This window comes from Cricetulus griseus (genome assembly GCF_003668045.3).
Source record: "Cricetulus griseus strain 17A/GY chromosome 1 unlocalized genomic scaffold, alternate assembly CriGri-PICRH-1.0 chr1_0, whole genome shotgun sequence".
NCBI classification, from domain to species: domain Eukaryota; kingdom Metazoa; phylum Chordata; class Mammalia; order Rodentia; family Cricetidae; genus Cricetulus; species Cricetulus griseus.
In genome coordinates, this window is record NW_023276806.1 from 5,319,421 (window position 1) to 5,334,409 (window position 14,989).

At 44.6% G+C, this 14,989-nt stretch overlaps 1 protein-coding gene across 1 annotated transcript in view; it reads right to left on the reverse strand.

Moving 5' to 3' along the window:
* The window catches only part of Slc44a5 (solute carrier family 44 member 5), a 168,670-nt gene extending 154,972 nt beyond the window's left edge, over positions 1 to 13,698 (reverse strand). The window contains exons 1-3 of the mRNA XM_027395184.2: positions 13,483 to 13,698; positions 6,373 to 6,437; positions 6,041 to 6,290 (exon numbers count right to left, since the gene is read on the reverse strand). Of these exons, the coding sequence (XP_027250985.2) occupies positions 6,041 to 6,290; positions 6,373 to 6,437; positions 13,483 to 13,698 (531 nt within the window). The remainder of the gene's footprint in view (positions 1 to 6,040; positions 6,291 to 6,372; positions 6,438 to 13,482) is intronic.
* Between the last annotated feature and the right edge of the window lie 1,291 nt (positions 13,699 to 14,989).

Below are 14,989 nucleotides of genomic sequence, written 5' to 3' on the forward strand. Positions count from 1 at the left end.
CCTCTTTTACTTTAGTGCCTCTAAGACTGACAAACTGTTTCTTGCGTTATTTATCTATGTATGAATTGTTACCAAAGTGTTAGAAGCTAGAACTTAGGTAATATAAGTGGTCATTGTTATAAAAATCATCCTTACATTGCATAATATATGTTAAACTCTCTTGGAATTTTGTGAAAATTTCTCAAAGTTGAGAAAAACAATCAATGAAGTATTTCAGTGTTTTGATTTTTGCAATGATATTACTTTTTAAAAAGTGCCTTTTTTGAAAAGCCAATTTCTTTTTAAATGTTTTGCTATTTGTGTGTATGTGTATGTATGTGTTTGCGCGCGCGCACACACACACGCATACACACACATTCCAAAGCGTGCATGTAGAGGTCAGAGGGGCAGAAGAAACTCTTTGGAGTCACTTCTCCCCTTCCACCTTTTCACGGGTTCTGGGGACCATATAGGGTCAAATGCCCTGTCCTACAGTGTCCCCCACCCTGCTCCTTTGTCACTGTTATGAACTGTGCTTTCATGGTTATGTCAGCTGGGATGATGCTCGGTGTTGCCACCTTGCCTTGCTAACACCTTCACATACCTGTTTTGTTCATTTCCCTAGTGCCTGGTCTCCTGGCTTTATACCTGATGCTGGCTTGGCTAATAGAAGAGGACCAAAGCTTCTGTTGGGGTAACATTGGCTTCCTTGTGTCATCCCTCTAGCAAGCTCCCCCAAGAGTCTAAGTCACGAATAACCAGAGTGGCCCACTCCCCCTTTGGGCCCTACTTCACTGAGATGTTGGCCATGGATTTGGGGCTCTAAGAATATTCCTTGCTTCTGTGGTCTTTTCAGATCTGCATCATTCGTGTAGAAACATATTTACCCAATGACTAAGATCTACTTTAGGTCTGGGCATTCTCTCCCAGTAACCTAAATTTCACTATATCTGGCTGACATTTTTCCTTATTTTGTCTCATTCCCATTTTCACCTGAATATAAAAGCTTCTTGGACCTTTTATTCATTTGAGATTTGGGAGCTGTTTCCCCGTTTTATTATTTTTACAAGTCTATGGGAGGAAGGTAGCATTAAAATGACTTCATTATGTCATAGCTAACCAGAAGCCCTGCAGCCAGGGTAAATTCTCATGTGCCAGATGGATGCATCTGCTTATTCTTCAGCTTCACGGACCCAAGAGAAGACATGCCCCCGCTTTGGAGGCACCATGTGGTCCATCTAAATAGGATATCCTCCCCAGTAAAGCAGAGGGTATTACAAAGTAAACTAATATCTGTGTGCTTCTCTAATAGGTCAACACACTTTCTCATGAGAGAAACTGGTTTTTATAGACACACAGGAAGACGAAAGATCCTCCAAGCCTATGAGTAAGCACAGAACTGAGACGATGAACTCTGAGTCCTTCCTGTTTTCCAAGCCTCTTGTGTTCAATTCCTTTTTTCCCAAATTCTACACAGTTTAACACCTAGAGCCCAGGGACAGCCTCCTACTAGGTTCTCAAGAGTTCAGTTCTTGGGGGTGGGAGACAGCTCAGGTGATAAAGTGCTGCCATAAACCTTGAGACCTGAGTTCAATCCCCAGAACCACATAAGGAGCTGGGCAGGGTGGCAACCACTCACAATCCCAGCATTGTGGAGGCAGAGACACACAGGTCCCTAGGGCCCACTGATCAGCCACTCTAGCCTAACTAACCAGCAAGCCTCGTGTTCCAATGGGAGACCCTAGTGAGGAACACCCAAGGCCTATACACACACACACACACACACACACACACACACACACACACCTATACACACAGAGGTGGGAAGAGGACATTCAATTCTTTCTTCCTCTTCTCAAGGCAAGAAGAAGAATCTATGGCCCCCTCCTCTTTGCCGTTCCCTCCTCTCTCTTCCCCACCCCCTACTCTAACCCTTCCTCTTTCCTTACTCCTTCCCTCACTCCCTCTCTCTCAACTTAAGTTTCTACCATATTTTAGCCACAGTAATAGACAGTGGCACTCCCAGTCTAGGAATAAAGACAAGTAGTCCCCAAATGACCACCAGTTAAACCAGTGCTGTGGTCACAGAAGATGCCTGAAGGGTTAAAGTGCACATCTGATCTGAACTGTCAAGGAAGAGGACCTGATGTGCCCCAGCCAAGCCACCATCTTAAAGAGCAGATAGTAACTGATCCCACAGCAAGGAAGGAGGAGAGGGCTCCAGGCTCTTGGAAGAGCACTCTGCAAACCCCTGCAGGTAGGCCATGGACACTGAAGGAGCTGCAAATGCTCTCTGAGGCGGGACACACAGTGCTACACGAGGCTGCCCTTCAGGAAGTCAAGGAGCCCTTCCCTGAGGTCAGTTCAAGAAGCATTTACTGAGCTCTTACCATGCACCCAATGTCAAGGACACATAGCCTCTGACCTGGGCTCACCCTCTGTAAGCTTAACACCTGGTAAGCAGGCCCAAAGCATGAACAGAATTTCAATTTTATGTGCCAGGTACAACCACAGAGGACACTAGATCACCCTTGGGAGCTGGGGAAGACTCGCTGGAGTCCTACGGAGAGAGGAAGAAATAACTAGAGGGTGGTGTAAACAGAAGAAAAAAGATGTTAGGAGTGCAAGCTCAGACGTGATAAAGTGTGGTGTGGAATCCACTGAGGATAAGTAGCTCAGGATCTCTGGGTACAGAGAGTGAAGCAAACTCTTTGGTCATTAGAGGAAGCAAAAGGAAGAGACAGATACATGAGAGAAGGAGCTGGTGTCCTAAGAGTCCAGTATCGCTCCTGTGGTTCAAAAGAGCTGCAGGGTGTCAACCAGAAAAGCATACACTTCAAACTGATCACTGCTAACAGCATCAGTATTAGATCTGAGAGAAACAGGCATGATGACAGGGAGGAAAATCAGCAAACTAGAGTAATGACCAAACAGATGCAGATGGCTTAAACTAAGGTTCAATCAACAAAGAGAAGGCTGGATGTAAACTTGAGAGTCTTTAGGAGGTTCACAACTGCCTCTACCTCCAGTCACAAGGAACCCAACACCCTCTTCTAACTGCTTCACACACAAAAATACATGCAAGCAAAATACACATACACATAAAATTAATAAATCTAAAAATTAAATGTTTGAACCCTAGGACACTTAAAAATAAGTGGAAAAAAGATTTATCCCCTAAAGACACACCTCCAGTGACCTGTTTCCTCCAACTATGCCCTATCTACTCCCCCTCCCTGAAACAAGGTCTTCAATTCATGATTCCTGGAGGAAATAACCCATTCATTTGGTCCAAGAATGTCTCATAGGCATTTTTCAGTCCATCAAGTTGATAATCAAGATTGACCAACACACGGCAACTGTGAGCTAAACACATCCAAGTGCAAAAGCAGTGCTCTCAAAAACAAAATGTGGAAGAGGAAATGACTCTTGTAAGATCAACTCGGGAGACCAGGTTACTGGGGCAGCAGGTACCACTGAGAGTAATTCACAGCTGTATATGCACAGAACATTTCGGTTCCATTAAGAAACTCTTGGAGGAAAGGTTTCATGGAGGAAAGTACACCAGTCACCTGCACTGAATATACATTTCCTGTGCTGCCCATATGACTGGGCATTTGCTAAGTAAGCTCAGAACATTTTTGTTCTTGAACTCTGGCTACAAATGAGATTTGTAATGCCACACTAATGAGAAGCAATATTTTAAGAGAGATCATCATTAAAGCACTCTGCCTTGCTCTCCGGTGGTTTGCCTATTTCCGCCCAACTTTAGTGGAGCAGGTTGCAATTTGTAGCCTACTACAGGCAGCGGAAGTGTGATTAAGACAGTATATTCACAAAATGTAAAGTCAGCTTTTGAGGGCTTTCAATGTCTTTAAAAACCAAGACCTGTGCAACACAGTCAAAATGAAACCTTTCCTCCAAGAGTTTCTTAATGGAACCGAAATGTCTGAACTGATTTATAAACAGGAATGCACAGTTCCCAGCAGATTTAAACAGTTCACCTGTAATGTTGGCCATTTTATGAGACTGTATAGCTTCCAGAATCCTCAGAGTCTGTTCAATGGACTCAGACAAATTATTCAGTGTGGGAGGGGTGCTGAGCAGGAGGCTCAGCTGTCAAGAAGGCTGTTTGCTTCCTGCCTTTCCTGAGGATTCAATGAGCTCCATTCACTCTACCTGGGTAGCTCACAACTGCCTGTAACGGGAAACTACAATTCAAAGGGATCCAGCGCCTTCTTCTAGCCTCTGAACCCATGAACGCACATGGATGGCACACACGCACACACACACATGCACACACACACACACACACACACACACACACACACACACACACAAATCTGACAATTTTAAATTTAAAAAAATATATTAAATTTTAAACATAGAGTAAGGGATTACTGGCCTACAATCCACACTGCCAGAGAAACTAGTAAACAAGGAGGATCCTAAAAGACACAAACTTTGTCCCCTGCAGAAAAGGAAAGGGTCAGGATCCCCTGAGCAAATTGAGACCATGCCGGGGGGGGGGGGGTACAAGAATGAAAAGGGAAGAAGAGGAAAGATGCAGGGGGCATGAGGGAGCAGAAAGGTTGAGTCAGGTGTAGATTAGAAGAAAGGATATGTGGTAGGTAGGGTTTTAGTTGGGGGGTGGTAGGGGAGGAGGGGAGGGAGAAGGGAACTGGGATTGTCATGTAATTCAATCGTGTTTGTAACTCAAATAAGACAAAAAAGAAAAAATATTAAATGGCACTAAACAAAATGTATTCAAGACCTCAGTAATAAAGGGAGCAAGGTACTGAGGCTGAAATTGTCCACATGTCTGTTGGTCACTGTGGAGGTTTATGAGTGAGTGACGTCCCCCACAGACTCGTGCTTTAAACACTTGGTTCTCAGCCAGTGGCACTGTTGTGGAGGTTTAGGAGATGTCGCCTCACTGGAGGAAGTGTATCATTGGGACACTTCTGGCTCACCCTCTCTCGATTTGATACTAGCAGTTCAGAGTGTGATCTCCCTTAGATCCCATTCTTCACATGATGGACTGTCATCAATCGGGTTCAGTAAACTGGAATAAACTCTTCCTTCTATACGTTGCCTCCATCTGCTAGCTATTTTCCTACTTCTCTAATAAAACACCATGACCAGGGCAACCTGTAAAAGAAAGAATTTAATTGGGTTTACAGTTCCAGAGGGTTAGAGTCCATGATGGAGGGATGAAGGCATGGTGGCAGCCACAGCTGAGAACTCACATCTGGATCCAAATTAGGAGGCAGAGAGCACATGTGGCCTTTGAATCGTCAAAGCCTGTGCCTGGTGACATTACTCCAACAGAGTCACACCCCCTAATCCTTCCCAAACAGTTCCACCAATGGGGGACCTCCAACAGAGTCACACCTCCTAATCCTTCCCAAACAGTTCCACCAATGGGGGACCTCCAACAGAGTCACACCCCCTAATCCTTCCCAAACAGTTCCACCAATGGGGGACCTCCAACAGAGTCACACCTCCTAATCCTTCCCAAACAGTTCCACCAACAGGGGACCAAGTATTGAAATATATGAGCATACAAGGACGCTCTCATTCAAACCACTCTGCTCTTACTATTATTTTACATTGTCAATATTCTTACAACAGAAAAAATCTCATGTCAACCTTGAGTAAGTCTTTTCCCCATCTGCCTTTCCCATCCTACAGAAATAAAAGCAGCTAAGGAGGAAGCCTGCTTTCCCATATCCTTCTCAGATATGGGAAATTAGAATATTATTTAAAGCCACTTCCTTCACATGTCTACTGAATCCTCCTAGTGCCCAGAGTTACAATACAATATATAGCCCTGTGTCAGCCACACCTTGAGAAGTAGCAATGTCCCTGCATCATTCATTCTGAGATGTTGGGTACGCTTCACAACCTCTGGGAATCTATCTCATCCCTACATGCCACCCAGTCACCAAGTTTTGCCACCTATAGTGACTCTTTCTACCAAAGGGAAACAAGAACTCATTATTATTTAGACCCTGTCTAGAACAGCACCACCCAGTCAAAACATAAAGCATATGTGCACCATCATGGTTGGAGTCTGTAGGGCCCCCAGGCTGTGTTTGCTGTACTTGATCTCTAGCTCACCAGAGTGGATGAGGTCATCAGAGTGGATGAGGTCATCAGAGTGGATGAGGTCACCAGAGTGCATGGGGTCATCAGAGTGGATGAGGTCATCAGAGTGGATGGGGTCACCAGAGTGGATGAGGTCATCAGAGTAGATGAGGTCACCAGAGTGGATGAGGTCATCAGAGTGGATGAGGTCACCAGAGTGCCTGAGGTCACCAGAGTGTCTGAGGTCACCAGAGTGGATGAGTTCATCAGAGTGGATGAGGTCACCAGAGTGGATGAGGTCACCAGAGCTGGCCTTTGGTGTCTGTAAGCATCTCTGGTTTGTTGGCCACTAGGATGTGACCAGCTTCCTGGCAGTCTCAGAGTCAGACAGTGATCAACCCCTCACCACACCTCCCCCCACCATGCCTGGAACCCTGGCATGAGGAGTCAAAGCAAGCCCTCCCGTCTCTGTCACTGCTACTGTCAGCTATTTTGTCACAACCATGAGAAAAGAAACACACACATAAAATTTCAAATTTCCTGGAACCACATTAAAATAATAAAAAGAAACAAATGGACCGATTGTAACAGTGACTTTTTTGAAAGGCTGTTTTTTCGTTAATGTGTGTGTATTATATGTTTGGGGAGGGTGCAGGGGCCCTCGGAGGCCAGAAGAGGGAGTTTGATTCTCTTGCCAGAGTTACAGGCAGTTGTGAGCAGCCCAAAATAGGTGCTGGGAGCTGAATTCAGGTCCTCCACAGGAGCAGCAAACACTCTTGTCTGCTGGTCTGTGTCTCCGGCCCCTTTAAAAATGGCCTTCATTTATATAAATTCAGATTGTCCTTTCAGCATGTGATTACTGTGAAATGATTCGTAGAGCAAATATAAAACAGTTTGCATTCCTCAAACACTCTGGAGTGGCTGGCCGATGCTGTAAATTTCTGGTTCATCCAATCCCCAGCCAGCCACATTCAACTCCTCAAAATTGGCATGTGGCAAAGGACGTGTGGCACAGATCAAAAGCTGGGTGACTAATTTTAAGAAGCTGAAAATAGCTAACTTCTGCGGGTCAACAATGACACAGCAAGCACTGCACTGTCACACTACCACACCCCGGGCTGCTAGAGAAGTCAGCGCTATCATTTGAGTGCAGAGTGACTTCTACTCCCAGCAGAAAACACGGTGAAAATATTTATTTTCTCTCCTCTTTTCTATTCCTATATCACCCTGGAAGCAGGCTGCACATAACTTAGTAGAAAAACATAGCAAAACATTTCAGTGTGAAATAAAAAGTCTACTACACCATAGGGCTAAAAAGTTTTCTGGTTATGAGGCAAATAAAAAGGAAGAGTTGATGTATCCTGCCTCTTAAAGTTAAAAACGGCCCTTCCAAAAATGAGGGTGGCTTTCAAGGATGTCTTATGAATTCCCAAAGCTCTGAGAAGGTCCTGTAGAGGCAACTATTTATGAGCAACCATTTCCTAAGACGCAGCATTAAAGGTCTCCCCACATTTAGATGTTGCTGTCAGAACTACCGAGGGGGACGCAGGAAAGACTGTAGTTTTAATAACAACCAGCTTTTCAAACCAATATGTGAGAGCTGGATGAGTTCTGCCAGTGCAGCTAAAAGCTTTGGTTCTCAAACTCCCTAGGGCTCTGTTAAAACAACGTGGAAACCATACTCAAGATGGGAGAAAACGGGTGCTTCGGAGAGAGCAAGGGAACCTACATTCTGTTCATCACCCACCCCCACAGCTAACATGAGAACCTATGAAACAAGTCTTCCATGATGCTATATTATACAAAACTCTGTGGAACACAAGGATAGAATTCACAGTCGAGTGAGGACCATTACGGCTTGGTAAATAGACATCTAAATCATTACACAGCGTGATGGCTGCTAAGACAGGGACAGTGAGGAGTACACAGGTTAGACGGGCAGGAGGGGAGATTTTTCTTGTAGGAGATAGTGAGCTCTAAGGCAAACCTACATCAGGAGGAGTTGTCAGGGTAGGAAAAAAAATATAAAGCAGCTCGTCTCCCAGGCCAGAGGGACGTGTGGCCTGTAAGTTACAGAGAGATGTGAGTGGCTGGGGGTGGAGGGACATTTTCCATCCTGTGGTCCCTTGTAACATTCAGGAGTACAGCCCAATTTTCAGGGCAACAGAGAGCGAGAGCCCTCTGACTGACTGCCTACTCCTTTGGGGCTTCGAACTCCCCAGTTAATTGAAAACTCTGAGAGCATGTTTCCAAGGTTTTAAGAGAAGATACAAAAACTAATTACAACTAAGGTTCAAATGCAACACAGAATTTTTTTTTTTTTAAGGACTGAGTCAAATTCACTAATTATACTTTTGGAGAGTTGGTGTTGTCTTAGTGATTCCCAGAACTTCCTTTCTCCTCAGTTTTCAGTGGTTTGTTTGGAGTTTCATAAAGTTAATGGCTTGTGACATTTCATTCCATGATGCATGTAAGAACACTTTTCTCATTACTGCTTGGATTCTTGCCTTAAAAAGGGTCCCGGTTGGGAGTTTTCCTGAGATAAACCATTGTTCATTTGGGACGTTCATTTTAAATCCTCCACCTAATGCAGGCACCTGAGCGTGCGCCTGGCCAAGGATGAGGGGAAGAGAGGAGGGACGCCACAGCCTCGCCTCCTCTGCTACCTGGAGCTGTGCCCAGTCACCACAGGGGAAGCTCCATTCCTCCAGCCGGCTGAGGGTTCTGAGATTGTGCAGAGGAAGCTAATGCCTCTTTTTAGTTCTTAAAAAAGCACTTATTTGCTTTCCTTTTCTAATTGATTCCAGGTAGACACTCTCCCTGGCTTTCTTTTCCTTCCACAGGTCACTCATTTCTCTCTGCTCTCAGACTGACAGCCTTTTCTGTTTTCTGCATAGCATCTAAATCTTGCCCAAGGTCTTCTGCCTTTCCACTGTGTGTGGGAAAACCAAACAATGTGGCTACTCTGTCCATAGCTCCTACCCTTTCTTGAGACCATAACACAAAGCCTCTTCTGCCCTTCTGTGCCCACCTCCCAGCCATCCATCGAGAATTTGTTCAAGTTTCATTTCTGTTGCTGTGATAAAATATCCTGATAAACCCAACACAGGTAAGACATGATTCACTTGGCTTAACAACTGTAGATTGCAATCTAACGTAGGAAAATCCAGGCAGGAGCTCAGCTAGCCAGCCCACATTGCACCACAGTCAGATGCACCCATGACACCTGCTTGCTCATACCCAGCCAGTTTTCGAAACACTTACACATTTCAGGGACCAGCCTAGGAAATGGTGCTACTCATAGTGATCTGGATTTCCCAATACCCCTTAACAATCAATACATGCCCACAGACTGACATGATCTGGACAACTACTCAATTGGGTCTCTCTTTCCAGGTGACTTTTGGTTATGTCAAGTTGACAGCTAAAAAGAAGACAAACCAGCACAGCCCACTTGTCTCCTGCCTTGCTCTGTGTTCCACCTCCTACTTATTCATCAAGAGCCCAGTAATTCTCCAGCCTGCTGTGCTCCACATCCCAGCCATTCACAGACAACTCCTCCACCGTTCTGTGTTTCTCTTCCCAGTCATTCTTGTTTTCCAACTTGTGCCAAGGGCTGGAAACGTCTGGCTGTGTCTTCACATACTCGTTGGCAGGGCCGAATCACAATACACATGTGTGACCATACACAGTTCTCTCGGGGCTCTGGCTACCTCCCAGGAATACAGAGTCCATCTGCAATGTTTAAAAAAATAAAAATAAGCCTGAACATTTTTCCCTCTTCTTGTGTCACTGGCAATAGAGTGCTGACACAAGTCCAAACTAACATGGAGAGGAAGAGGCATGGTTAGAGGGATGCGTGGTGGACAAACGGTGTGAGGAACATGAGAGCGACGTGCCAAACGCTTGCAGTGGGGCCTTCCTGACCCAGTCAGAGCATCCATTGTCTTGAAATGAAAGCTGAAGCATTTTGAGATGTGGGGGTTTAGAATTGGGACCCATTCTGCAAAGTTAATAACTTTGCTGAGGGTTCATTAATCTCAAGCATGAAAAAAAAAAACCCCACATTTTCATGTTCTTCCTCTCCAGTGATCATTCTGACAGTATATTTTTACATACATAATTGGTTATGGCTCAAATTAAAATAGGGCTGAGGGGGGTTTGAAGCTTACGCTGAGATGGGAGACAGCAGCAGGGCACCTCAGGACCATGTGCTAGCTTCTGATAACATTCAAGTCGCTTCTTCCCTGGCTTTTAAGATACAAGTTTTTCATCCAGCAGCTGAAATGGCTGTGTTCTGTCTAGATAATGGTCTCTCACTGAAAGGTTGATCTTAATAGGAGCTTTCTGATTAAAGCATAAATGTAGTACTTTACAAGGATTAGGATTGCGTCTCCCCCGCAACTGGAGTGTTTTCAAAAGCGTAGTAAACCCTGTTCCACTGCGCAAGTCCCTGGTGCTTCTCGGCCTGCGGTGACCTTGCCTCTCCAGTCCTCTGCACACTCCGAGAGTCATCACGCCTGCACACAGCATGGTCTGTTTGTGTGGCGTGCACTAAAGACCTTGATGTGATGAGTCTTTATCTCCCTTAACCTCACAGGTAACTGGCTATAAAATTGCTTTATGTCCCGAGTATTCCTAGCCTTCCTTTAAAAACACTAGCTGTAATTCAGCGTTGGCAATATGGTGCTATTAATAAAGCGTTCAAAATGTATCTCCCAGTTTTGAATGGCATCTGAATTTGCCGGTGGAATTACAGTCTGGTGTTCAGCTGGATGTCCTTCTGCCTGCATGAAAATTACAAGCATTTCCCTGTATCTCCTGGGCCCACGTCGAAGCTCCAAAGGGGACAATGCTTTGCATACTCCTCCACAAAACCTCTTCAAGGACATTCAAGAGCAAGAATTGGATTAAGCATTTAAAAACAATTGTGGTTAATGAAAAAAAAATAAGAGGCAGCTCTCAAAATGAAAATGTGTTGGGATTTTTTTCCAAAAGAAAGCAGCTGAGAATTTGACCAGTAGCTGACTGCTTCCCCAGCACACACTGCCACAGGTGGCATGGTTGCAGCCTGGCTGCTTCCCCAGCACACACTGCCACAGGTGGTATGGTTGCAGCCTGGTCTGACAGTCTTGCGTAAGGCAGGAGGGAGAAGGGCATTTGGCTGCTTGCCTTTTAGGCAGTTTAAGGTGGCTCCTTCTCTACTGCCCTTCTCTAGAAGCAACTTTTTGTTCCAATCAAACTCCATTTACGAGAGATGCTTCGTTATTGTTTCTTCCTTGGTTTGGAAACATCCCCATGTTTACTTTTACTTTATTTTGGTTTTATTTAATGTATCATTCTGTGTGTGTTCATGTTCACATGTGTGCACATGTGTTTGTGTGCAGTGTGGAGGTCACAGACCAACCTTGGGTGACACTCCTCAAGAGCTTTTGACCTTGTTTTGAGATGGTCTCTTGGTAGCATCTGGGCCTGTCAGGCTGAGCTGTCTGGCCAGAGTGTCTCTGGGACCTCTCCAGTGTCTGCCTACCACTGGGACTACAGATGGGGCCATGTGGGGATGTGTCTACCGACTGGCTGCATCCCCGGCTTTGTCTTTACACTATCAAGAGATGAATTCTCAGATTAAACTTCCCTTTATATCCAGTCTCTGATATTCCAGCCTCACAACCAACACTGCATTTTATAACCTCTTTCCCTGGGCTCCAGTCTTAAATATTCCTTTAATTTATTGGTCTTGTGTTATTCCCATGGTTTTATAAGTTATCTTCCTTTTCACTTTTTAAATAAGATTGTCATTTTCCTCCATTGTGGCCCCTTGAGACTCTGTCCAGATGACTGTAGGAAGTGCAGCTATGAACAGCTCAGCCACCTGTCTCTCTGTAATGTGTCTGCATCCCAGGGGCTCAGAAAACCAAGAATGTACTCCACCTGGAAGTGGGACCAACACTATAGCCGTGTCTCAGATGCTAGGTCTTTTCTTTAGACTCACTTCGTTTCTTCAAAACTATATGGCAATAAAAATGCAAGAAGATGAGCTACTTCCGTAAACATACAGTGTTCCTTCATTACACCACTCATGGTCACAGAAGACTTCATTCCAGGACCCGTGGCAAGACATGAACAGCAGACATCTAACAGAAAACTCAACTTCTAATAATCTATATTTGAGCTCATTATCACACTTTACTTCTTTCACTACTTTTTAAGCACCCCACGTTGACTACAAATCTGAAAACAATCTACATTTAATAGATCTGTTTTTGTGTTTGTTATTAAGTCTAAGATTCTACAGTAAAGCTAAACTAAGCTAAGCACAGCTCTAGGTAATGATGTACACAAAGATCCACCAGGACATATGATGCTCAAGCGGGTGACTCCCACCCTTTCAAATGCACACCCACGGGCCACCAGAGTGACTGTCACTCAGCTGACCTTGATAGAAGGACCGTTGTCTGACACTGCACAGTGGGACGTCTTGTTGTACTCTTGCCAGTGAGCACATAAGCCAATAGCAATTAGTCTTACAGGGCACAGCTCCATTTTCAAACTTGCAATCAAGGATGAGAGTCACGAACCATGGTGCTTTGGGCCCAGGGTGTCTCTTATTTAAATACACACTTAACCAATAATCTCAGTGTGTTTCCTTTGGAAAACAATTTTCAGACACATTTGCTCATGCTAAGTTTACAGTAACAGTGTGATCGCTTCTGTCATATAATTTGGTGAGGGATACATCCCGTACTGAGCAGCACTTTCACAGGGTTCTTAATTGTTCCAAAGTGCCATTCTACTATAAAGACACCCAGAAGGGCCTAGGACAAGGGAGGGCAACACTAGACCTTTCAGGGGGATTGTGTGCCTTTGATTTCTCTACTTGGAGACACATTTCACTTATGCTCCTCAATGGGTAAGCGGTCGTTGACAAGTCCACTGCTTGATGAATGATGAGCACAGAGTGAAAATGCTGCACTTCAGCTGGAGCTGTTCGCACCCCAGCGAGAAGTTACACAAGGAGACTGACTTCCGCCCTTTCCTCCTCATCCTCGGCACCACTGCAGAGAGACCCACTCATCAGGGAAACAAGGTCAAGAATGGCTTTACATCTCTGCTCTCAAATATTCACAGCTCAGTAGAGGCCAACAGACATGCGATCTTCACGTCCTCTGTCTGGGTGGCCATGGTAAATCATTGAGGAAACCTTTCAGAAGACACCCAGCAGTCAGAAGTGAAGGGTGTGGAGAAGAAGGAGGGGGTCTAGAAGAAGAGGGGTGAGCTTCACTGTGGTCCCTTGCTTTGATCTGTTTAGAAAAAGTTCATTCCACAGCAAGATGGAAGCCTCTGAACATCCACCATCTCTGGATGAACAGAAGGATCTGTCAACATATTAACATCATCCATGTAGACTCTTACACCATAGACCCCATTATCATCCATGCAGACTCTTACACCATTGACCCCATCATCATCCATGTAGACTCTTACGCCATTGACCCCATCATCATCCATGGGGACTCTTACACCATTGACCCCATCATCATCCATGCAGACTCTTACACCATTGGCCCCATCATCATCCACGGGGACTCTTACATCCTGTCTAATATCCCATTGACACAGTTTAAACATCTAACGTCTCTGAACATTTCACATTCACAAGGAATTCAAGCACTGCCCTTGGCTCTACTCCAGGTCTAATCAGATCTCCACCTCTGTATCACTTGGGTGTTGAATGTCTCTAACAGGGTGTCTCATGGCGCTAAATGAACACATGCAACACCCAACTTTGCCATTTCCAAGGTGTATGATACGAGAGCCTCCACGGACTCCTTTAATTTAAAGATGTATATAGGAGTGAAGACAGCAACATATCAATAGATGAGCAGCAACACATAGGCTAAGGAGAGGGCTCGGGAGGGACACATGTGAAAACATGGTGGCAAGAGAACGTGGGGACAGGTGGACCCTGAGCACTCACTCACAAGGCAGTCTCACTGAAATGGAAAACTCTGGGTTCATGGGGAGACCCTGTCTCATAAGATAAGGTGAACATTACTAGAGAAACTGACCTCTGACCTCCACATGTAAGCACAGGTGAGCATAGCTGCACATGAATGAAGAAAAGCAATTAGCATCTCACTGAGGGACTGAAGTGTGGGAAATATACTTCCTATTATTATCAGTATCTCTGTCTCTCTCTCTCTCACACACACACACACACACACACACACACACACACACACACACACACACACGCCTACACATGCTACACACCTACACAGTGCCAACAGCAGCAATCAATTCATGTTTCTATTTCCTTGTCTGAAAAAAAATAGTATTTAAAAATTTCCTTCTGGCCCTAAAATACCAGGAATGTGAGCCCAATACAAATCTTCTATTTGCTTAACCTCTGGGGCTTCAACAAGAAGTTGATCTTACCTGGTGAAGAGGAAGAAAAGGAGCACTCTAAAAGAAGCCACAACAAACACTACACTCTGAATTTCTCCTGTGAATATCCAGTCCTACAATCAGGACACTAGCATTCAGAGTCACTGTGACCTCAGCTCCACATAAAGGCATTGAATTGTCACACATTAAAAGTATCAATAAAGCTAATAAAACAATAAGAAAAGCTTTCAACAATGCCTGTTTAAAACTTTAATACTCATCTATTTTTAATTTAATTTTTAATTTTAAAAATGCAACCATTATCTTTATTTTATGTGTATGGGTGTTTTGTCTGCCTGTCTATAGGTGTATGCTTGACCTCAGAGACCAGAAAAGAATGTCATCAAATCCCATGGTATTGGAGTTAAAGAAGCTTTTGAGCCACTCTGTGGGTGTGATGGCTTAAACCTGCATCCTCCAGAGGAGCAGTCAGTGCCCTTAACATTTTGGTCATCTATCCATCCCTATTTTT